Genomic DNA, 24,954 nt, shown 5'->3' with positions numbered 1-24,954 from the left:
ATCAGATGCGTTTCTCTTTATGTTTCTAGTCGTCAATAACCTGCCTCACTACCAGCCTAATCCAATCCAACCCACAAAACCAACTCCAACCTCCCTCAGAACTCCCACCAACCGAACTCTCTCCAACTGTCATCCTCTCATTTATACCTTCACTCAATTGCTCAGCCAATCATAATACAACATTCTCCAGCATTCCAGCCCATGTATTCCCCCCTCTCACTCAGTCTACTTACCATATATACTCTAATAAACCCGCACTTACCATATTTACAGTATTATAAATACAGGGGCATCACAATTGTCACAAACCAATGGGTCAGGGGTGGGCTTTTCGTCGAATCACTGTCTCTTTCAAGGCAGCTGGAACCATTCCCTCCCGCAATGATGTATTGACCACACCCTGGATCCACTTGGTCAGACCCCCTCGGCAAGCTTTAATAAGCCAAGCAGGGCAAAGGTTGAGAGGACACGTTGCTGGCCGCATCATCGCAAGCACCTTGTCTATGTCATCAGGCCGCATCAACTGAAACCGTTCCCAAGAAGTTGCAGCAGACATTGCACTGATGTGGATGGGGCATCAAGACTGCTACGGAGATGAGCAACTTTATCCTCAAGGTGCCTTGCAAACAATTAGCTCTGTACCTTAACTTTGTTTGGAGCACTGTGTTTGCGTTAAGGTAGATTCTAACTTCACAGTTTTTGCCTTGCAAACAATTCACAGAGTCCGAAGGGTCTAAAACTCAATTTCCTGGAGTTGATGTCAACAGATCCCTGACAATACGGAAAAGCTCCACTGGACGGCTCCTTGAGGAAGTGATGGAGGCAGAGAAGTGGGTCTTCTTCACCGCCCTCACCACCACACAGTAACCCATGCTATGTTTTACTCGTGCTCAGTCAGCCTCATAGCACATCTTTCACCACTTGTGCTCTAGCTGTCGTCCAGCCTGTTTCATTGCCCTTAGCTCACTGGTTGTGCAAGCTGGGCTCCACAACGCCGGAGAGGGTGGTCGGGGGCAACCGTGTCAAGAGCCCGATGCGCCTCGCTGTTCCACAGCGTGACAAGGGCTTCAACAGGGTCACCTGCTCTATCTACTGGGACCTCCCTCAGGGCATTCAAGAATCCTGTGGATTCCATTAGGCTTTGGGGGCAGATCATCTTAATCTGCCCACCACCCCTGCAGGGAAGGATTGGAGCCATAAGTCTAAACTTCACCAGGAAGTGATCTGACCATGAGAATGGGGTGACATCCAACCCCCCATCTCCAGACCACCCCTTCCTCCATGTGGAGCAAAAACCAAGTCAAGGGTGTGCCCCGCCCTATGTGTTAGGCCAGTAACAACTTGAGACAGCCCCATGGTTGTCATGAAGTCCCAAGCCGGAACACTAGAGGCAGCCTCAGAAAGGACATTGAAATCACCCAGCGCTATTGCTCTGGGCTCCTCCAACACCACAGCTGAGACGGCCTCCACCAGCTCGGTCAGAGAAGCTGCTGGGCAGCAGGGTGGACAATATACCTGCAGCAACCCTAGTTTACTGTCTCCTCTGCCCAACACCAGGTGCAGGCCCTCACAGCCAGCTCCAAGACAGAGTGGTTTCCTGGTGACAGAGATGGAAGTTCTGTAGACCACAGCAACTCCTCCCCTCCCATCCCTGCAGCCTGTGCTGGTGTTGCGCTGAGTATCCAGGTGGGCAAAGTTGGGTCAAATCAACTCCTGCAAGCTCACCCACCCAGGTCTCAGTAATGCACACCAAATCAGCACCTTCATCCACAATCAAATCATGGGTGAGAGTGGTCTTGCTGTGTACCGATCTGGCGTTAAACAACAACACACACAGGCCAGTGGACACAGCAGATCAGCAACGAGGAACCCATCCATGAGAGGAGTGGCAGCAAGGACCAAGGCACAGATAGCCTTGCCCTCATCTTCTATGGTAATTCACATCCCCATGGCTATATTTCTCTCTGCCTGTAATCATTGAAATTGGGGTGGCATCACCCATGTTCCTCTGTGCTAAGACTCCTCCTAAACACCTGATGTGGACCCAACATGAGCCCACCAACACAACAAAGATGGGATAGTTTATTTAAAAATTGCTAATCATTTATTATTTTTTGTAATTTTGTTTTTCCACTACAAATGTTACTCTCAGTATTGGGAGAAGCATGTTTTGTAAGGTATGAATGGAAGTACAAAACCTGAGACATTTTGCTACTCTTATGGACATCACCTTAGGCAAAATTTGGTGTCAGTTGTACACAACTTTGTTGTCTTCTGCAGTTCACTGGGACAGGGAATTCATACACTACAGCTCACTTCACAAATTGTTTTTAGGTCCAATCTAATTTTTTTATTAAGTGTAAACTCAAAACTTTAAGTGCAACTATGACATCCTTCCAAATGCACATATCACATTGATAGATTTACCAGGGAGCTATGACTGGCTGCTGCTCCCCGTTGATTATACACTTGGATCTGGGTTTGATTAAAATAGATTAATTTGGAAGATACTGGATGTTCCAACTTAATCTAGTTTTAAATTGGACCCATTCTGAACTGCAGAGGTCTTTAGGCAGTCTTGCTCCTGATAATATCCATGGACCCTGATTGTTTTCATACCTGAAATTGCAGGTGCTACCTGAAAGCAGCTGTGGCGTAGTGGAGGGCATGTTGGATGTAGACATGGGAACCCTGAGCTGAAATCACTGTTCAGCTATGAAGCACACTGTGTGGTCTTGGTCCAGTTACTATTGTGAACCCAAGCCTACCTCACATGGTTGTTAAGGATAAAATGGGAAGAGGAGAAACCTGTATGCTACCCTGGGCTCCGCCTCAGAGCATACATTTACAGTGTGATCCTCTGTATGTCTACTCAGAAATAAGTCCCATTAAGATAAATGAGGCTCAGTGAGTAGAAAATTGGATGAATACTGTCTTTATTTATGCAACTGTTTTAATTGGGGGAGCTGCTGTGAATACAGTAAGGGTGAAAGGTATGTTATGGGGGGGGGGAAACAACATAGGAACTCTCTTATTCTGAGTCAGGCCATTGGATCCTTTTAAACCGGAATTGTCTCATGTTTACAGGGAGAAGTCTAGGCTAACAAATCAACATCTTCATAAAGCAGTTGAACCCTTCAAAAGAAAGGCAATTAGCCCAGGTTAGCAGATGTCCTTGCATTTTATGCTGATTTCTTCCCATTCAAAGTTAATGGAACTTTTGTTGTTGTTATGCGCCTTCAAGTCTATTATGATTTATGGCGACCCTATGAATCAGTGACCTCCAAGAGCCATATACCATAAAACAGATCGTGTAAGTTCAGGTCTGTGGCTTCCATTATGGAATCAATCCATCTCCTGTTTGGCCTTCCTCTTTTTCTACTCCCTTCTGTTTTTCCCAGCATTATCATCTTTTCTAGTGAATCATGTCTTCTCATGATGTCTCCAAAGTATAATAACCTCAGTTTCATCATTTTAGTTTGTAGTGTTAGTTCTGGTTTAATTTGTTCTAACACCCAATTATTGGTCTTTTTCGCGGTCCATGGTATCCGCAAAGCTCTCCTCCAACACATTTCAAATGAGTTGATTTTTCTCTTAGCGACTTTTGTCACTGTCCAACTTTCACATCCATACAGAGATTGGGAATGGTCTGAATGATCCCGCCTTTAGTGATACATCTTTGCATTTGAGGACCTTTTCTAGTGCTCTCATAGCTGCCCTCCCCAGTCCTAGCCTTCTTCTGATTTCTTGACTATTGTCTCCATTTTGGTTAATGACTGTACCAAGGTATTGATAATCCTTGAGAAGTTCAACATCATTATCAACTTTGAAGTTACATAAATCTTTTGTCATTACTTTAGTCTTTTTGACGTTCAGCTGTAGTCCTGCTTTTGTGCTTTCCTCTTTAACATTCATCAGCATTCGTTTCAAATCATTACTGGATTCTGCTAGTAGTATGGTAACGTCTGCATATCTTAAATTATTGATATTTCTCCCTCCAATTTTCACACTGCCTTCATCTTGGTCCAATCCCACTTTCCGTATGGTATGTTCTGCATACAGATTAAACAAATAGGGTGATAAAATACACCCTTCGTCTCACACCCTTTCCTATTGGGAACCAATCAGTTTCTCCATATTCTGTCCTTACAGTAGCCTCTTGTCCAGAGTATAGGTTGTGCATCAGGTCAATCAGATGCTGTAGCACCTCCATTTCTTTGAAAGCATTCCATAATTTTTCATGATCTACAGTCAAAGGCTTTGCTGTAATCTATAAAGCACAGGGTGATTTCCTTCTGAAATTCCTTCATCTATTCCATTATCCAAAGTATGTTTGCGATATGATCTCTGGTACCTCTTCCCTTTCAAACTTTACTGACATAATTTCCCCCCCCCCCAAGGGCTCCAACTTAATTAAAGATAAGGACAGAAATTCGCTTTGAGATAATAATGGGGATTCACCAATTGTATATTGGATAAGCCTAAATAAATAAAAATATTATTTACAAGCAGTTATTAGCCACAATACCTAAATGGAACCTCCATATTCAGAAGCAATATCCTTTTGAAAAGCAATGCTTGGGGGACAAGGGATGGGGAAGGCTGCTGTTTTGTGCCTTGCTTGTGTGTTTCTGTAGCAAATGGGATGCTGGTCTTTTGGTCCTGCAGGGTTTCCCTTCTTGCCTGTGGATCTCCCGTTGAATGTTCAGGGTAATGGAAGGGCCTTAAAAATCACTTTGCATTCCAAAATGCAGTTGTCCCCCCTCTCCTCTCCTCTCCTCTCCTCCCCACCAGCACTGTACAACCCAGGTGGTGACTAGCAGACTGAATGCGTGAGTGAGCTGGGAAGAAGATGCAAAGGAGGAGGAAGGCAGCCAGCACGGAGACGAAACCGCTTTCCTGATACCCTCCTCCGCCTATCTTTCGCTCCCTTTCAACGGCAGACAAAGAGCCTCACTCCAAACCGCCCCCTCCCCAACTCGGTTGCATTGCATCGCCCCAGCAGCTACCGCAAGCCCCCTCCTGGACCAAGGATCGTCTTCCTCGCCCCCTCGGCTGCTCCTCTCTGCGCTTGTACGGCAAAGCCAAGGCGAGGTAAGGCGGATCAGGCTCAAGATGGCTTTAGCTCGCGTTTGCATCTTGCTTTCTTGCTGCTGCTGCTGCCTCCCGGCCGCATTTGCTGCTGGGGCAGCCGGCGCCGCGGGCGCAGCCGCTGCTGGGCCGGCCGAAGCGGACGGCGATCCTTCTAAGGAGATGGAGTGCAAGCTGAAGAGCATCACGGTGTCGGCGCTGCCCTTCCTGAGGGAGAACGACCTGAGCATCATGCACAGCCCCTCGGCCTCCGAGCCCAAGCTCCTTTTCTCGGTGCGCAATGATTTTCCCGGAGAAATGGTGGTGATCGACGACCTGGAGAATACCGAGCTTCCCTACTTCGTGCTGGGTGAGTCTTACCCCGGCGGCCTGGTCGCAGAGCAGCGGGAGGCCTCCCTTGCCCGTCCGCCCCCTTCTTTCGTTAACAGGCAAACTACTTGGTCTCTTCAATGCGGTCCCCGAGAACATCACGGCTCGAGCCCAGATGAGGCTTTGACTGCATGCAAACAGTGATGCGTCTCGCTTGCACTCCCATGGCATATGACCTTTCCTGTATGCAGGCGGCCGTAGTATTGCCGGTTCCAGGCTTTGAGGCCTTCGGTAACATGCCCTTGGCTTGGTGGGACTCCCTCATCGCCCGACCCTAGCTCATTGCACCACCCTCGGGGAGAGGGAGACTGAGCGCAGGCAGCAGCGGCTGCTTCTTGCTGCCACCTCCACGGCTTGCTCGCCTGAGCAGACCACTGAGCGGCAGGGTTGACCGCGAAGGGTAGCGGTCTCCTTCCCCTGCGCTGGGCGGCGGGTGGGTGAGGAAGTAGAGGCTGTGGCAGGCACAACCTCACCTTGACAATCCGAACGGGCCCCCGGGCATTACAGCAGTGGTAACATGCAGCTGCTGCCCTGTGTGCGCTTGTCCTCGGCTGCGAGACAGGTGGGAATGGGTCCAGCAAGGCCCAGGCCCTCTAAGCCGCGTTGCCCGGAGGGAAAGGGCCGGCAACCGAGCGGCTGTTTCTCCTCCCGCCAATCACCTTTGCCGCCAGCTTACCCAAGCAGGCGATAGGGGCGTGGGGGAGGCTGCCAGGAGTAGCCGGCCCCGCTTTGCGCGCGCTCTCTGGGTAACACAGCAAGCGGGCCTGGGCCTACCTCCACTCGTGTTCTCCCACAGGGAGAAGATGAGTGAGCGGAGACCGTGACCGTGCGCTCGCTCGCTCTCTGTTAGCAGTGCTGGGAATGGGCCCTCTCTCTCTGGCCTGGGCCCAATCCTTCCAGCCTTGCGGGAAAAGGCCAGTGACCGGAGGCTGCTGCTCCTTGCGGTCGCCTCTGCCCAAGCGGGTGACCAAGCAGCTAAGCAGGCCGGAAAGAACAGCTGCCACTCCTTCTATTGTCTCTCTTTGGGCAGCTTAGGAAATTGGATTGGGCCTGCCAGAAAGCCCAAAGGGAGCAGTGAGTGCCCTGAGGGCGTCAGGCAGCAACTTGTCACCATGACTTACTTGCTCGCCCAGAGAGCAGCCGCTTCCTCACTTTCTCTGGGCGGGGGTGCTGTGCCCAGTGCCCACTGCTGCCCCTGATAGGCAGATACACTGCCGCTTGAACTGCCATTTGTTTGCCTGCTTTGGGTCAGAGGAGGAGCAGGTGGGGGGAAGGAGACGGCGCTGCTGGTGGTGACAGCAACACAGAGGCTTCAGCACAGGGGTGGCTGCATTTCCTTAGAAGCTAAGTCAGGGGTTGGTGCTTGTGGATCATCATAAGGTGCTGGATTTCTGATACCAGGCATAGACTCTAGATGGGTTTATTTTACTTATTTATTTGTTTCATTGTTTAATGACACAAGATTCCCAGAGCAGCTTCCAAAGTCTAAAAACAGCAATAAATGAAAATGCACCATGATTATGACAGTGGCAATTGCCTAACCAGATAACAAATTAAAACACAAGTCTAAAGTGCCTGAGAAAATAGAAAAATGTTTTCACCAGGCACTGACAGAACAATAGCAAACCTCTCTGGGGAGAGAGTTCAAGACCTAGGGTGCCACCCCGAAAAGATCCACGTAGGTTATATATTTAAAGTTTCTTTTCTGTGTGCTGCAAAAGATACGCACCATATACACCTCAAGTATATAGACTTTATGTGCAGAAGGAATGGCCCAGTGTTAGGGATCTTTTCTGTATGCAGTAGCCTTGAACCCAGGTTATGTCTCCTTAAAAATCCTCCATACAGCATATGTGCATCCTGGTGAGTGAACTTTTGAGACATAGTTTGGATGATTAAGTCTCAAGATTTGACCTGAATTTTCAGGAGTTTAGCCTTATACTCATAGAATCATAGAACTGGAAGGGGCCTATAAGGCCATCAAATCCAGCCCCCTGCTCAGAGCAAGAATCCAACTTAAAGCATACCCAATAGGTGGCTGTCCAGCTGCCTCTTGAGTGCTTCCAGTGCTGGAGAGCCCAGCACCTCCCTAGGTAATTGGTTCCATTGTTGTACCGTTCTAACAGTGAGGAAGTTTTTCCTGATGTTCAGTTAAAGTCTCCAGCGCAAGCAATAAAATCTTTAGGGTGAGGAGGCAGAATGAAGACTTGAGTTGAGGGCTTTTTGCAGTCACTCCACCTCCACGTCCATTACCTCAGGCACCAGGAATCCCCCAGGCACTAGGAAAAACCAAGTTCTTTCCCAACCCCCCTAAGGTGTCATCCTGTCTCATCCTCAGTAGGTGACATACAATTGAGGATACAGGGCTACCAGGCTCAGTCTCCTTTTAGCTGTCAGCAACACCCTGGGGGCCAAACGTGATCTGATGCTTGTAATTATGTCAGGTGTTTTTTTAAAGCAGACATGGGAGGATCATTTTTGCTGGGATTGCATTGTGTAAGCAGGGGAGAATTAACCATTGCCTCCCTTCCTGATGTCCCAGTGAAAATCAAGCTTATTTTCCTCAGGAGGGAAGCCTCCATCATCACAGCTAGGTTTGCACCAGCCACGTGCATCCAGGTTATACCTCACCACAGAGCTTTCCCTTTGGGCCTCAGCTTCGTGCAAGCTGCATTTTCAGCAGAGATTGGCTCCATTTAGGAGCTCCAGTCAGGAGCTCCTGAGTGGAACCAATCCCAGTGAGGCTTGCATTTGGTACCACATTTAAAAGATGCTGAATGCAAGCCCTGCTTGCAGTGGAACAATCAGGAGTGCATTCTAAGGCTCCCAGTTGTTCCTTTGTAGCCACAGCTGTATCTTGTAGTTGGGCGTGGCTGGGGAATATTAGGACACTTGCTGAAAGTTGCTCCTTACCCCGTCCCACTCCTGCCATGCCCCTGGAATGTCCCCAGAATGTCCCTTTTGGGGGTCTTATATCAGTGTAAGTTCCACCAACTTAAGTTCCACTGGCTGAGCCCCTACTGAGCCAAGTTCAGGGTCTTATGCTGGCATATCCCCAGCTGAGCCGGGATGTGTGAGTTATGCCAGCTACCCCTGGCTTACCTGTGACAGCCAAGTTCTACCTGCTTCAAACTCACTCATCCGGTGGATCTTGTGTTTGAAGTGCAGTGTGTTGCTTTTCAGTGCTATCCAAGGCAGCTCTCACAAGCATATGGCAATTGCAACAGCAATGGGTATAACCACATAGAGGAAGAATCATACTTGCCTGGTGAAAAAATTTTTTTTATATGTGTATCCTGTCCAGAGCAGCATTGGAACCCCACAACAATCTCCCAAACACTCCTTGTAGGATTTGGGGTTGGGGAGCATTTCTGGCCTAAAGGCCTCATTCTGTCTGACCAGCATTTTGGTGGTCACATGCAGTGGTTGGTATGGCCAAGACAAAAGTGGACATTGCCACCCCATTCTTCACAAACCATACAATACACACATACATACACTCATAGAGCATTTACATGCATACATACAGTGTATACACATGCATATCCAGAGTAGGGTTTTAAACCTACAGCTTTCTCATCTAATCCCACCATTCTTGGTCACTGTGCCACACTGGGTCAATGCATCATGGCTTGAGCGCTGTTAAAATGTGATTCCCATGCAACATACGCATTGTTTGAAGGAAGATCTGTAAATCCCTTATCCCAGAACCCAAAGAAATAAGTGACAATTTTACATTTGTTGAGCTAAACTGATTATCAATCTTATGAGCGAAATGGAATTTAATTGTGCAGGCTGCTACATTTTTTATGATATCAATACAGAATCTCCCACTCACACTGTCAACTGTCTAATTCCCCCTATGTAATTATTACACCCTCCAACAATCTACATGCCGCTCTCCTTCCTCTGAAACTCATCCATTCATCAAAACTTCAGCATCATCTGCATTACATGGTCCCTCCTTGTATGCCTTAACTGTTTTATGCAAATTATATAAAGATCTGCAGGGCAGATGGGTTCTAACCTAGCACCTAGCATTCTGCTGGACATGCTGCTTTCTATAGGAAAGGTTTTAGTTGCTGTTGCTCTTGTTTCATATACATCATGTGAGTTCCAACCTGCAGTCTGAAGTGCTACAGCCCAGACACAGATTTACCTCCTCTTAGTGAATGTAAACATCTTTTTTGCCCTAGTGTAGGAGTCAGAAGAGACAGGAATCTGCAGGTTTTTGTGAGGAAGAAGAAGAAGAAGATAGCAACCCAGAGAAGATCTGTGACAAGGGATAGTGAAGGAAAGAGCAGTGGCCTTTTAACTCGCTATTAACCAGCCCATACCCCTCAACAGTTCTAACAGCTCACCAAGGTAGCAAGGGACTGACTCGGTGGAGACCTGCAGCTATATCCAGCCAATGATCCCACAGCAGTAGACTACAGGTCTGAGACATTCTGAGGCCTATTATCAGTGTCCTAAGCAATTATTTTATTATTTATTTATATTTTGCTCTTTCTCCCAGTAGGAGCCCAGGGCACCAGTCTCCTAATTTTTGATACCTGACCCTGGTAAACACTAAGGGTTGGACTCAGTGCAGCGCTACGTTGAACATTGTATTAGCACAAGGATTTTTTCTTGCACAACAGGTCTTTTCTCCGACCCCTGTGCGCCCCCTAAATCTGTTCTGGGGCTTCCTCCAGCCCTCCAGAGCAGATCTGGGGACAGCACGGGGTGTGTGGCTGGGGGAGAGGGGAATCCCCTTGCATTAGTTGATGTTGTTCCACTAGCACAAGGATTTAGTTGAAACCAATCTGCCAATCCCTAGGACAGAGCACCTGCAAGACCATCAGGGGCTTCCCCGGCAGTGCTGAGATTTGCCAGTGTCATGAGCAAACTCTCCCCAACTGCAACACCAATTAGTTCATGAAAATGATGGTGTACTGACATCCTTACACAAGAATGCTGAGGACCTCATCCCAGGAGACAAGCTGTCAACTGCCACAGATGTGGAGCTCCTTGGTTCCAAAGATACCACTCTAATTCCTAGGGTGTTACCACAATGGAGAAACAAACTTCCAAATTCATTCCTACAGCGGCAGGAGTAGCCCTTTTATGTCTCAAGTTGAGTCAATCTTTAGGAACCATAAGTTACACCTAACCACTTGGAATTTCTCCAGGGGAAATAACTCTAGCGAAGAGGAGATAGAAATACTCTCAAAAGAGAGCCCCCCTCAGAGTAAGGAAGAAACAGGGCCAGGCATATGAAGGCTCAGTCTGGGCCTGGCTATTTCTGGTGCAGCATTGCTGCAAATCCAGCTCCATAGGAGTCTACTTTCAGGTTCTCACCAAATAGATATGACATGGAATTGTGTGTTTCTTTCCCCCCAATGGTTTGTGGTTTAAAAGCAGCCTTAAAAGTGTGCAGCTGAGAGTGGCAGAGAAGGGAGCTTCTTATCCCTTTCTATCGTAACCCTTTCCAGATGCTTTTCACTTCAAAATTGCACACTCACATCCCAATTCTTTTCCACTTGCAGGGGAAATATATGGGGTCCCCCTATCTTTTAAGCAGCTTGAGGAGGAGAATTTTGAGCTGAAAATGACCTGAGAGAAAAGGGTTAAGCAGCTTTTTCCTGCTTGCTCATCTAGAGAAATAAGAGAGATAACAGTGTAACTAAATGGAGAGTCTTGGGAGCAGCCAGTGTTATATCTGCTGGATAGCTCCCTGTATTTCAGTTCAGCCTTTTTTGTCTTCTCCTCTGGTAGACCAGGCAGTTTCCTTTCTACACATTCTACTTATCTTCAGATCACAATTTCTCTTTATATAGAATGAAACTCACTCTCAAAGGCTTCAGGTTACAAATGTGGACCCAGAAATTTGTTATACCAATTAAGCTGGCCTCTTCTTAGGAGAGGTTAACAACATAACACAAATACGCCCTCCCTTCCTTCCCATGGATGGAGTTTTCCCATCAAAGACCCCAAAAGCCCAATATCTCAGAGGCAGTAATGAAGAGTTCCTCTGGGCATATACCAAATCCTTGTTTCTTGCTGTACTGAATTCTAGCTCCCATGGTAGTAATTCCTAAAATGTATGTCAGGGCACAGTAGTATGCAACCTGCAACAAATAATTAAATAATGTAATGAGCCCAGCGTACCAAACTACAGAACTGTTGGAACTCTACATTATAAGAACACGAAGTCTATACAGATGGTACACACACAACCTGAAGCATTCACTGAACATGTGAAGGGGGAGCATGAGTGTGTGGCAGCCCCATTGCTCAATGTTTACGCACTCAGTGTTAGTGTGAAAAGTGTCTATGCAAATACCGCAGTATGCTCATAGGGTTCCTCAATGCGATCAGGAATGCTCCTTGTCTCAGGGCTCCTGATCACATAGATGGCTTTATATGTAACATACAACTGCACACCCATAGGCCTCTTCCACACTAAGGGTGAACATGGAAGTTGGAGGGGGGGCAGCAGGCATGCTGATGTCAAGGGGTGGGCAATATGCATGATTCCACTTCCACCCTGTGCATTCAGTGAACAAGGGGGTGATGAATATCTGCATAGATTATTACTGGAGCCTCCTTCCAATCAGCCTCTGCTGGGAGGAGAATAATTTGATCCTATCCCTGAATCAGGCATAACCAGATCATTCCGGATCCAGAGATGTAGAATCACCTACTCTCACAGGTGGTTGTCTGCTCTAAGCTTGTCCCCTTCCAGTCAGGAAGCATGTCCAGAACAGTGACTTGCTCATTAACCCTAGAGAGATGGGGGAGGATTATCTGAGGGGTGGAGAGTAATGCTTAGAAATCTTTCAGAACTAAGCATGCCTCCAGTTTTAATTCAGAAAAAGTGTGCTTCAGTTACCAGAAGTTTGAGGTCCACTGCCCTGGACCTTATATGTCTCCTCTCTTATCAACCTTTGTTTACCTTTTTGCTTTTTCCACCCCACACTCCTTGTTCTGTTCTTCCCTTCCTCCCACTGTGTGTTCTACTACACTGATCAGGTTCCTCTGCTGATCATGCCATTTCCTTCTCAGATCTTTCTTCTGCACTTTCAGTTTTCCAGTTATCCCGTTCGTTCTCCATAGTTCTGCAACCCCATCACTGAGTACTGTCCCTTCACTTTTTATCCTGTTTATCTTCTTTTCTTTCTTTTTAACATTATAATCCCTCTGAGCAAGGACCAGGCCACATTTATGTTAACGCCTGCTGAAAACCTTTCTGTTCCACCAGGCTTATGCAGGCAATTAAGATGGCTTTTTGCAGTAGTTGACCTTTATTTTAATTTTAATGTTTTTATTGTAGGTTGTTGTTGTTTTTTAACTTCTTGTAAACTGCTTTGATGTTTTTAAGGAAATAATGGTATACAAATATATTCATAAATAAATAAATGTTAAACAGTAGCAAACAAATAATGAACAGCTATAAATCAAGCCATTCACATGCATGCCATTATCACAGTAGCCATCAAAGGTACTACATGTGGATTCTCCAACATCCTGGTTTCTTTATTCTCTCACATGGCTGGATGTTTATGAGGCTGAAAAAATACAAGCAGTTTAGAGAAAAGGGAGGGAAGTTGTTGATGGTTTATCCTAGACTACATCTCCGTATTGAGGCTAGAGATCTGGCCCTATGGGTTAGTATTGTGTGTGGGGAAACCTTGGCCTGGCTAGCACAGGCCTCTGCTGTGTGTTACCATGGCAACCTCACCAGTTCTGTCTGCAGCAGACGCTGTAGCAAGTGCACTGAGTGCCCACTTTGCAGTCTCCCCTTTGCCGCAACCGAGCCATGGGCACAAGCTTCTGTGTGGAAGCCTAATATGTAGAAATGAAGGGAGGATTTTGGTGGGGTAGGGAGACAGGAGAGGGACTATATTATTTGGAACCCTGCATTAGGCCAACTCTGCCTAAGCCAGTGCTAGCACAATTTACTCTGTGCACATTTACCGTGTACATTTCCCATCCTCCAGATCTCTTTCTTCCCTCCGCCTGCACCCAGCCACAGAGACACACTTTTCATAGACCTCAAAGGGACTAGTAACAGCTGCATACTAATTTATTTTATTTATTTATTTTATTTTATTACATTTTTAGACCGCCCTATAGCAATAAGCTCCCAGGGCGGTGAACAGCATAATAAAACAGATTAAAATACATGCGGATGTAAATACAATACAGTATACAATAAAACATAATTAAAATTTCCAAATTTAAATTCAATTTTAAATTTTTAAAAATTTTTAAAATGCCTGGGCAAAGAGGTAGGTCTTTACCTGGCGCTGAAAAGATAACAGAGAAGGCGCCAGGCGTATCTCATCAGGGAGGGTGTTCCATAGTTCGGGGGCCACCACCGAGAAAGCCCTAGCTCTAGTTGTCATTCTCCGTGCCTCCTTATGCGTTGGGACACGGAGAAGGGCCTTCGACGTCGAGCGCAGCGACCGGGTAGGTACATAGCGGGAGAGGCGTTCCGCCAGGTATTGCGGTCCGATGCCGTTAAGGGCTTTATAGGTAAGAACCAACACTTTGAATCTGGCCTGGAAACATATTGGTAGCCAGTGCAGCTGAGCCAGAACAGGTGTTATATGATCAAATTTTTTAGTCGCAGTAAGGACTCTGGCCGCAGCATTCTGCACCAGCTGAAGTTTCCGAACCATCTTCAGAGGTAACCCTACGTAGAGTGCATTACAGTAGTCCAATCTAGAGGTTACCAGAGCATGGATAACTGTGGCGAGGTTCTCCCTCTCCAGATAGGGTCGTAGTTGGGCTACCAGCCGAAGCTGGTAGAACGCATTCCGTGCCACCGAGGCTACTTGAGCCTCCAGTGACAGGAGCGGATCTAATAAGACCCCCAAACTACGGACCTGCTCCTTTAGGGGGAGTGTAACCCCATCTAGGGCAGGTCGGACATCATCCATCTGGGCAGAGAGCCCCCCCCACCAACAGCATCTCAGTCTTGTCAGGATTGAGTCTCTGTTAGCTCTCATCCAGTCCATTATCGCGGCCAGGCAGCGGTTTAGTACATTAACAGCCTCACCTGAGGAAGATGAAAAGGAGAAGTAGAGCTGCGTATCATCAGCATATTGCTGGAAACGCACTCCAAATCTCCTAATGACCTCACCCAGCGGCTTCATATAGATATTAAAGAGCATGGGGGACAGAACTGAACCCTGTGGGACCCCATATTGGAGTATCCAGGGGTTCGAGTAATGCTCCCCAAGCACCAACTTCTGGAGACGATTCTCGAGGTAGGAGCACAGCCACTGCCAAGCAGTGCCTCCAACTCCTAAGTCCGCAAGACGTCCCAGAAGGATACCATGGTCGATGGTATCAAAAGCCGCTGAGAGATCAAGGAGAACCAACAGAGTTACACTCCCTCTGTCTTTCTCCCGACAGAGGCCATCATACAGGGCGACCAAGGCTGTTTCTGTACCAAACCCCGGCCGAAAGCCCGATTGACATGGATCCAGATAATCAGTTTCATCCAAGAGAGCCTGGAGCTGGCGAGCGACCACACGCTCTAAGACCTTGCCCAAGAACGGAACATTTGCTACCGGTCTATAGTTGTCAAAATTTTCAGGGTCCAAGGAGGGTTTCTTTAGGAGCGGTCTCACCACCGCCTGTTTCAGGCAGGGTGGTACCACTCCCTCTCGTAGGGAGGCATTGATCACCTCCTTGGCCCATCCAGCTGTTCCGTTCCTGCTAGCTTTATTAGCCATGAGGGGCAAGGATCCAGAGCAGATGTGGTCGCCTGCACCTGTCCAAGCACCTTGTCCACATCCTCGAGCTGTACCAACTGAAACTCATCCAATAAAACAGGACAAGACTGTGCTCCGGACACCTCATTAGGCTCAACTGCTACAATATTGGAGTCAAGGTCCCGGCGGATGTTCGTGATCTTATCTTGGAAGTGTCTCGCAAACTCATTACAGCGGGCTATTGATGGTATTATTGCATTCTGAGGCCTAGAGTGTAAAAGTCCCCGAACAACTTTATAAAGTTCCGCTGGGCGGTTAGAAGATGACTGAATGGAGGCAGCAAAGTACTGCTTCTTCGCTGCCCTCACCGTCTTCACATAGAGCTTGGTAGAGACCTTCACAAGTGCAAGACCACAGCCGTCGGGAGTTCGTCTCCATTTGCACTCAAGCCTTCTCCTTTCTTGCTTCATCACTCTTAGCTCTGGGGTGAACCACGGAGCCACTTGAGCTCTGCAGAGGAGAGGGCGCACCGGGGCGATCGTGTCAACTGCCCGGGTCATTTCCGTATTCCACAGATTGACCAGGGTTTCGACAGGAGCGTCAGTTTTATCAGCCGGAAAACTCCCCAGAGCCTTCTGAAAGCCTTCAGGATTCATTAGTCTCCGGCAACGGACCATCTTAATTGGTCCTCCACCCTTGCAGAGGGGAGAAAACATTGTGAGCCTACACCTCAATAGGCGATGATCTGACCATGACAGAGGAATAGATGTAAAATCCCTTACTCCCAGATCACCATATACCTCTGTAAAGAGAAAACTCATAATAGGGCCATTTGCCATCTAATTAATGGTGGTATACAAATTCTTTTAATCATCAGCATTATTTAAAAATTTCTTTACAATTAAGGCATTTTTAGTTGATTCATTATCTACTTTGTAATCAATTAATTGTTTACATTTAAATGAATCTGCATTTTTGAACAAGGGCACATACAGTTCTTTTCAGTAACTGCCCTACTGTTGTGAAATTCATTTCCCTTAGAGGTTCGTCAAAGCCTGAGCTGCGTATTTTCTACAGGTGTGACACAAATTAACTTTGGTGCTAACATTCTGTGGGTAGGATTAAGCTGGTATTAGGTAATTTTTATTTTTACTATGTATGTTTTATTTTTGACTATTGTTACAGTGTGGTGTAATGGTTAGAGTGTTGGATTACAACCTGGGAGACCAGGGTTCGAATCCCCACACAGCCATGAAGCTCACTGGGTGACCTTGGGCCAGTCACTGGCTCTCAGCCTCAGAGGAAGGCAATGGTAAACCACCTCTGGATACTGCTTACTATGAAAACCCTATGCATAGGGTCGCCATAAGTCGGGATCAACTTGAAGGCAGACCATTTCATTTTTTCCATTGTTACACAATTCAACCTCTGGGAAATACCACAATAGAAACTGAACTAACAGGATATGTATTACCAGAACTTGGCTTAAGTGCCTTATTTAGATCTTGAGGGAACAATGTAAGTTTAAGGAGTGGCTTGAGAGGGTTTATAAACTGTGAACAGTATGGAGTGGGAAATTGCCTTTTTTTAATCTAATATTAAAATATAGCAGCAACCAATGAAGGTGTCAGACAATCACACTAAACCAAACCTTGCCTTAGCACTAATGCGGGAATATATGAATTCCCTGGCTCTCCCTGTCAGGTTCCTACCTGCTCGTGGTTACTGCCTGTCTTTAGGCACCACCAGGGACTCCACCAGTCCGGACCGCACTCTCTTATGGTTTACCTATCCGCTCTAGCACAGATCTCAACAGATCTCCCTGCTAGGCAACCACCAGTAACGTCCCAATACTAGTATTCCCAGAGACTCTGAATACTGGTATTGTTATTCTCTTCACCGCTGCCACCATTTGTTACAGTTCCCCTTCAGCCTTGGTCATTACCTTAACCTCCCTTCTGGTCTGTGAAACCTCAGCCAAGGATCAGGCCTTTGGTAAACCAAATTAAGTATTTATTACAGATAACAAAGCTAACAAGATTAACAAGATTTCTTCTTAAGGCACATAAGCATATGGTTTTACTCAATACTAATCCGAACTCCACCTCCCTCCTTCTCCACTCTCTCCTGGCAAACAACTCTCTCAAACCCCACCAAGCAATCCACTCTTTCTCTTCTCCCCCCCAGATTCCACTCTCACTCTTCCTTTTATACATTCAGCCATTTTAAACACTCAGCCAATCATCTCGCATTCTACTGCCCATTCACTCCCCCTCCTCTTTCACTCCACTTACCATGTATCTTCTAAAACAACAACACTTACCATTAATATAGGAATATCACATTTCCCCCCCCTTAAACAACAGCAGAGTATTATTCCTGTTCCAGGATTTATACGTCACGTTAACAAATAAAAGTCTCTATGGGGAAAATGTCTTTCTTTGTTCCTCTGTCTGGTCACGTCACTGCAGTCCCAGCCACTTGCCTGGAAAGTCCATCGGCCAGTACATTGTCCTCGCCTTTTATGAACTGGAAGTCCACTTGATAGTCCTGTAGGGCCCAGGACCACCTCTGCAGCATAGTGTTATGGTTTTTCATAGTCTGCAACCATAACAAGGCCCAATGATCCGTAGTCACTGTGAATCTTCGTCCCCACACGTATGGGCGCAACTTGTTCAGTCCCCACACGACCGCTAGGCACTCCTTTTGGACCGACAAATAGTTTTTCTCCCTCGGCGTCAGCTTGCGACTCAGGTACGCCACTGGATGTCTGGTGCCTTCTCTCTCCTGTAGCAAGACGACTCCCAGCGCCAGGTCCGACGCATCTGTAGCCACGATGAATGGTTTCTCATAGTCTGGTGCTATTAATATGGGTCCTTGGCACAAGGCTTGCTTCAGTAGATCAAAAGCCTTCTGACATTCATCCGTCCATACCACACGCTCAGAACACTTCTTCTTTGTTAATTCATGCAAGGGGGTTGCTATTTCCCCAAAATTTCTCACAAACTTCCTATAAAATCCAGCCACACCCAGAAATGCCCTTACTTGTTTTTTGGTTAAGGGGATCGGCCACGCTTGTATTGCCTCCACCTTGCTCCATAAGGGGGTGATTTTCCCACTCCCCACCTTATGTCCTAAATAGATTACTTCCTTTAGTCCAAACTGGCATTTCTTAGCTTTTATTGTGAGGCCTGCTTTTCTTAAGGCCTCCAATACTGTTGTCAGGTGTTGGACATGCTCAGGCACCGACTTGCTAAAAATGGCTACGTCATCGATATAGGCCACTGCAAAATCTGACATGCCTCGCAACACAGTATTGATTAGCCTCTGAAATGAACTTGGTGAGTTCCTTAGTCCCATGGGTAAGGTCACAAACTCATATAACCCATCTGGTGTACTGAAGGCAGTTTTGGCTCTGGATTGCTCGTCTAGTTCCATTTGCCAAAATCCTTTACAGAGATTGAGTGTAGAGATAATGGTTGCTGCCCCCAATAACTCTAACATTGCGTCTACCCTAGGCATAGGATACGCATCTGGGACAGTAATTTTATTGATTAGCCGATAATCAATGCAAAACCTTGTTGTTCCATCTTTTTTCGGAACCAGGACAATACTTGAGGCCCAGGGACTGATGGATTCCCTGATCACTCCTAATTCCAGCATATCTTCCACCTCCTTTTTGATCTCATTCAAAACTTTCCCATTCACACGGTACGGAACAGATCTGATTGGGGCATGATCTCCAGTATCAATGGAATGTATAACTATACTGGTTCGGCCAGGTTTGTTGCTAAAGAGATTCCTATAGGTTTTCAAAACTCTCAGAATCTCTTCTTTTACTTCCTCCTCTACCTCCTCTGACCATTCCACTTGATCTACCCCTCCTTTGTCTTTGCTTTCCTGTACCAAATCTGGAAGTTCAGGCCCACTTCCCTCAGGGAATAAGGTAACTTGCAACACCTTTGCATCCCTGGTATGGTAAGGCTTTAACATATTTACATGAACCACTTTGCTTTTGTTTAATTGGTCTGTGGTAATTACATATGTCACTGTGTCAAGCCTTTCTCTGATGGTATATGGTCCTTCCCAGTTAGCCTGTAATTTGTCATGTTTCCTGGGTATGAACGCCATAACCATATCTCCCACATCATACACACGTTCCCTGGCTGTTCTGTCATACCAGTAACTTTGCTTCTCCTGTGCATGACTCAAATTCTCTTTCACTACTTCCATCATTGATGTTAATTTATTGCGGAATTCCAATACAAAATCTACTACAGAAGTTTTGTACTCTCCCAGAGTTCCTTCCCATGAATTTTTTAGCAGTTCCAAAGGTCCCCTCACTTTTCTAGTAAACATTAGTTCAAAGGGTGAGAAGCCTGTTGACTCCTGAGGGACTTCTCTGTATGCAAATAAGAAGCATCCCAAACGTTCATCCCAGTCTTATGGGTGATCTTGAACATAGCTTCTTATCATGCCCTTCAAAACTCCATTGAATCTCTCAGTTAGCCCATTAGTGGTGGGATGGTAAGTAGTGGTCTTTAGATGTTTTAGACCACAACATTTCCACATACATTGCAACACTTCTCCCATGAATACACTGCCTTGATCTGTCAGCACTTCATGAGGGAAACCCAGCCTCATAAAGATTTTTAATAAAGCCTCTGCCACTACAGGGGCTTCTACAGATCTCAGTGCTTCTGCGTCTGGGTACCTGGTGGCAAAATCCACCACCACCACTAGATATTTCTTGCCATGCCTTGTGGGTTTGGAAAAAGGGCCCACCAAATCTATTCCCACTCTATAAAAGGGTTGTCCAATTATAGGAAGGGGCTTTAAGGGTGCCTTGGTCTTTACTCCACTCTTTCCCACCTTTTGGCATATTCCACAAGATAGACAATGTTGTTTTACATCCTTGGAGATATTTGGCCAATAATAATGTGCAGCCAATCTCCTCTTGGTCTTTTTTATTCCCAGATGTCCTGCACATGGGACATTGTGGGCTACCTCTAGCAATCTGGTTCTGTATTTGCTAGGTACTATCAATTGCTTTACTGGTTCACATTCATCCTTTCTCTCAGCAGGCATCCACAGTCTATATAAAATCCCATTCTCACACACAACTTGATTCCTCAGTTTGTCAGTGAAAGGAATCTGTTGGGTCAGGACTTGTTCCTTTATCTGCTTCAAACTTATATCTTTATGCAGCTCTTCCCTGAATTGCTCTGCTTCTTCCCCAGAGACCACTTGATACAGTCTGTCTCCTTCACCAGGCCTGCTAGTGGTTGCTATGGTGACCTGAGGCTGGCTAACAGATTCCACCCTGTTTGTTTCAGCCCCCCTTAATATGGCTTCTTTTTCTCTGCCAATTTGCTGTCTGGTCACTACATAGATCTTTCCTTGGGCTCCCATTACATCTCCTCCCAGTATTACTGGTTCTTGTTGCTGGGCATTAATGCCTACTTTATATCGGCCCTCTCGGCCTCTCCAAGTCATTTCCACCAGGGCCACAGGCAAACTTTCTGGTTGACCCCTCACTCCTTGGATAGTCACAGTTTCCTGAGGTAATATTACCTCAGATTTTATTAAATCTGGCCTCAGTAATGTCTGAGCGGCACCAGTATCAAGCAATGCCCAATAATTTGCCCCTTGTACACTCACTTCCTCTCTCAGACTTGAATCAAGGTCTGTTACTTCTGTCCAGTTTATCTGGCAGAACTGAACCTTTTTCGCTGTTTCTAAAGCCTTGGGCTCTGTTTTCACTGTCCTTGTCTGAGCAGGATTACTAATGGGGTTGGCAACCTCACATTGAAAACGTAGGTGCCCTGGTCTACCACATTTGTAGCATAATTTCTCCTCACTTTTAGGGTACACAGATCCACTCTGGGGTGTCCTGTGCCCTTCAGATTTTAATGGAGGACTCACTCGCTGTGGTACCACATCCCTTCTGCCAGCACTATATGGTCTGGGTTTAAACTCTCTTGATGTTTTCCCCACCCAGCCAGTTCTATTGGAGGCGAAGTGATCCGCCATCTCTGCGGCCTCCTGCACCGATGTAGGGGAACGGTCTTTGACCAGGAGCCTTATTTCTGGTGGTAACTGATGGTATAATTGATCCAATATCATGAGGTTTTTCACCTCCTCCACAGACTGAGCTTTTGCACTTGTCAGCCATTTCCCAAATATGTCCATCAGTTTTGCTCCTAGCTCCACGAAAGACCTCCCTGTCTGTATCTGGCAGTTTCTGAAAAGCTTTCTAAAGTAATCAGGCCCCAGTCTGAATCTTTTAAACACTGCTTCTTTGAATTCAGCATAGGTGACGGGCCTGTCTGAGGGGAAATATTGGTATACCTCAGCCAATTCCCCTTTAATCAGGTTTGATAAATACTGCATGTATTTATCTTCAGGTAGCCCCCACAACTGAGCTGCTTTTTCAAAGGTGCTGAGGTAAATTTGAGGATCTTGACCAGGCTCATAGACAGCAAAGTCCTTTGGAGTAATTTTTATTTTTGCTCCATCTCTGTCCTTTCTTGTTTCATCAGAATGAAACTTCTCTCTTTCAAATTTTAACTTTTCTACTTGTAATTCGGCATCCACTGCTCGTTGCTTCTCCCTCTCCTCAAACCCCATTCTCATTCTCTCAGTTTCCATCTTCAACTTCTCAGCTTCCATCCTCAATCTCTCAGCTTCCAACTCCCTCTGCTTGTCTTTTTCTTCCGTTTCAAAGACCCTCTGCTTGTCTTTTTCCTCAGCCTCCCTCCTCAACTTCTCTCTCAAGTACTCTATATAAGCGGGATTGCTTAAATATCCTTCTGGGGTCTCTTCCCTGACAGGTTGTTTTTGCTGGGCAGTTGGAAATCCTATAAGTGCTACCCTCAATTCATCTACCCCTTTACCCTCGTGAGGTAAATTGAATGTTATGCACTTCTCCACCAGCTCCTCTCTTTTCATTTTTATGTATTCAGCCATGGTGTTTGAGTTCACTCACTCTTTGCCACACACTGTTTGCCAGTCACTCTCACAAGAAATCTTGTTTTGTTATTTCTGTTTGCCACACCACTGTTCTGGATTCTCTAGTATTCGTATCTGGATTCTCTGTCGTTCGTATCCCACCGCTACCACCACATGTGACACCCTTCCCTGGCTCTCCCTGTCAGGTTCCTACCTGCTCGTGGTTACTCCCTGTCTCTAGGCACCACCAGGGACTCCACCAGTCCGGACCGCACTCTCTTATGGTTTACCTATCCGCTCTAGCACAGATCTCAACAGATCCCCCTGCTAGGCAACCACCAGTAACGTCCCAATACTAGTATTCCCAGAGACTCTGAATACTGGTATTGTTATTCTCTTCACCGCTGCCACCATTTGTTACAGTTCCCCTTCAGCCTTGGTCATTACCTTACCCTCCCTTCTGGTCTGTGAAACCCCAGCCAAGGATCCTGCCTTTGGTAAACCAAATTAAGTATTTATTACAGATAACAAAGCTAACAAGATTAACAAGATTTCTTCTTAAGGCACATAAGCATATGGTTTTACTCAATACTAATCCGAACTCCACCTCCCTCCTTCTCCACTCTCTCCTGGCAAACAACTCTCTCAAACCCCACCAAGCAATCCACTCTTTCTCTTCTCCCCCCCCCCGATTCCACTCTCACTCTTCCTTTTATACATTCAGCCATTTTAAACACTCAGCCAATCATCTCGCATTCTACTGCCCATTCACTCCCCCTCCTCTTTCACTCCACTTACCATGTATCTTCTAAAACAACAACACTTACCATATATACATTAATATAGGAACATCACAGGGCACATACAGTTCTTTTCAGTAACTGCCCTACTGTTGTGAAATTCATTTCCCTTAGAGGTTCGTCAAAGCCTGAGCTGCGTATTTTCTAGAGGTGTGACACAAATTAACTTTGGTGCTAACATTCTGTGGGTAGGATTAAGCAGGTATTAGGTAATTTTTATTTTTACTATGTATGTTTTATTTTTGACTATTGTTACAGTGTGGTGTAATGGTTAGAGTGTTGGATTACAACCTGGGAGACCAGGGTTCGAATCCCCACACAGCCATGAAGCTCACTGGGTCACCTTGGGCCAGTCACTGGCTCTCAGCCTCAGAGGAAGGCAATGGTAAACCACCTCTGGATACTGCTTACTATGAAAACCCTATGCATAGGGTCGCCATAAGTCGGGATCAACTTGAAGGCAGACCATTTCATTTTTTCCATTGTTACACAATTCAACCTCTGGGAAATACCACAATAGAAACTGAACTAACAGGATATGTATTACCAGAACTTGGCTTAAGTGCCTTATTTAGATCTTGAGGGAACAATGTAAGTTTAAGGAGTGGCTTGAGAGGGTTTATAAACTGTGAACAGTATGGAGTGGGAAATTGCCTTTTTTTAATCTAATATTAAAATATAGCAGCAACCAATGAAGGTGTCAGACAATCACACTAAACCAAACCTTGCCTTAGCACTAATGCGGGAATATATGGGTTCTTGGAGAGGAGCTTGCAAATACTTTACTCCTACCTGGTTCTTTTTGCTGCTGCACTGCACTGAGCTAAGCCAAGGTTTAGCTTAGTGTGTCATCTAAACCTGATTTCTCCTATGGTTTATAGATCATAGAATGTCTGGGAAATCTAAACCATGACCCCAGGTTTAGATGACATGCTAAACCAAACCTTGGCTTAGTTCAGCACAGCAGCAAAAAACGTGGCAGGAACAAAGTAGCTGCAAGCATCTGTCCAGGACCCTGCATGCTGGCATGTTTAGTCACACTAAGCCATGGTTTGGCCTAGCATGATATGCACACCTAGGCAGTAAGTTCAGGAAAGAAAGATAAAAGGAAGTACTTCTTCACACAAAAGGCCGGGGACGGAACTGGCAATCCCACCCAATATGTATGGTCTGCCTAGTAAACGTCGCAAGACGTCACCCTGAGAGTCGGAAACGACTCGCACTACAAGTGCGGGGACACCTTTACTTTTTTTTTTGTTTACTTCTTCACACAGCACATGGAATTCACCGTCACTGTTGAAAAGAGAAAGCTGGACTAGATGGACTCATGCTCTGATCCAGTGGACTTAGGTACTTGTTGCAACCCTTTCCCACCAAGCCCCATTGTGATGGGATCTAGGGGATGTGGAGTCAATATGCACTTGCCACAACCCAGAGATGAAACTTACAGAGACTGGTGCAAGTAGGCAGAAATGTGAAGAATGGAAACTCTACTATATCTGTGAGCTCATGAAGATTTTTTTTAAAGGTGTCCCAAACATTCTCTCCCCTCAAAAAATAGAATAAGAGATTGGGTGGTATTTAACTAAATTCTTGCACTAGACCAAGGATTAGCACTAGCACAATGGGATTTCTCCCCCCCCCCCTCCATGCACACCCTGCACCATCCCTAAATCTGCTCCAGAGGGTTGAGGCAAACCCCAGAACAGTTTTACAGAGTGCGAGAGGGGGAGAACAGTCCATTGTGCACAGAGAAATCCTTGCAGTGATGGAATAGTTAGGGCATCCTAACTGTCTTATGGAGCCTTTTGCAGATGATATGTGTTTTGACTTCTAACGTTTTCGCACCACCATCACAACTAGAAATTTGTTTTTAAATATAACTTGGGTTCTTACAAGCTAAAATCTCTGCAAGGTGTTGGATCCCATGTGAAATGCAACATGTGGAAAGGATCTGCGTATGTGAGCAACACCAAGGAACAAGAGAAACAGGCATGAAAACATAGATGCATATTTTGTAGGCAGATTAATTTTCA

At 46.1% G+C, this 24,954-nt stretch overlaps 1 protein-coding gene across 2 annotated transcripts in view; it reads left to right on the top strand.

Moving 5' to 3' along the window:
* The first annotated feature begins 4,821 nt into the window (after positions 1–4,821).
* ASTN1 (astrotactin 1) overlaps positions 4,822–24,954 on the top strand; it is a 326,486-nt gene continuing 306,353 nt past the window's right edge. For both annotated transcript variants that reach the window (XM_061634180.1, XM_061634179.1), the window contains exon 1: positions 4,822–5,440. In XM_061634180.1, the coding sequence (XP_061490164.1) occupies positions 5,116–5,440 (325 nt within the window). In that variant the 5' untranslated portion in view covers positions 4,822–5,115. The remainder of the gene's footprint in view (positions 5,441–24,954) is intronic.

Source organism: Rhineura floridana, chromosome 6, assembly GCF_030035675.1.
Source record: "Rhineura floridana isolate rRhiFlo1 chromosome 6, rRhiFlo1.hap2, whole genome shotgun sequence".
NCBI classification, from domain to species: Eukaryota; Metazoa; Chordata; class Lepidosauria; order Squamata; family Rhineuridae; genus Rhineura; species Rhineura floridana.
The sequence above is the reverse complement of the archived record's forward strand: the minus strand, read 5'-3'. Positions and strand labels throughout refer to the sequence as shown.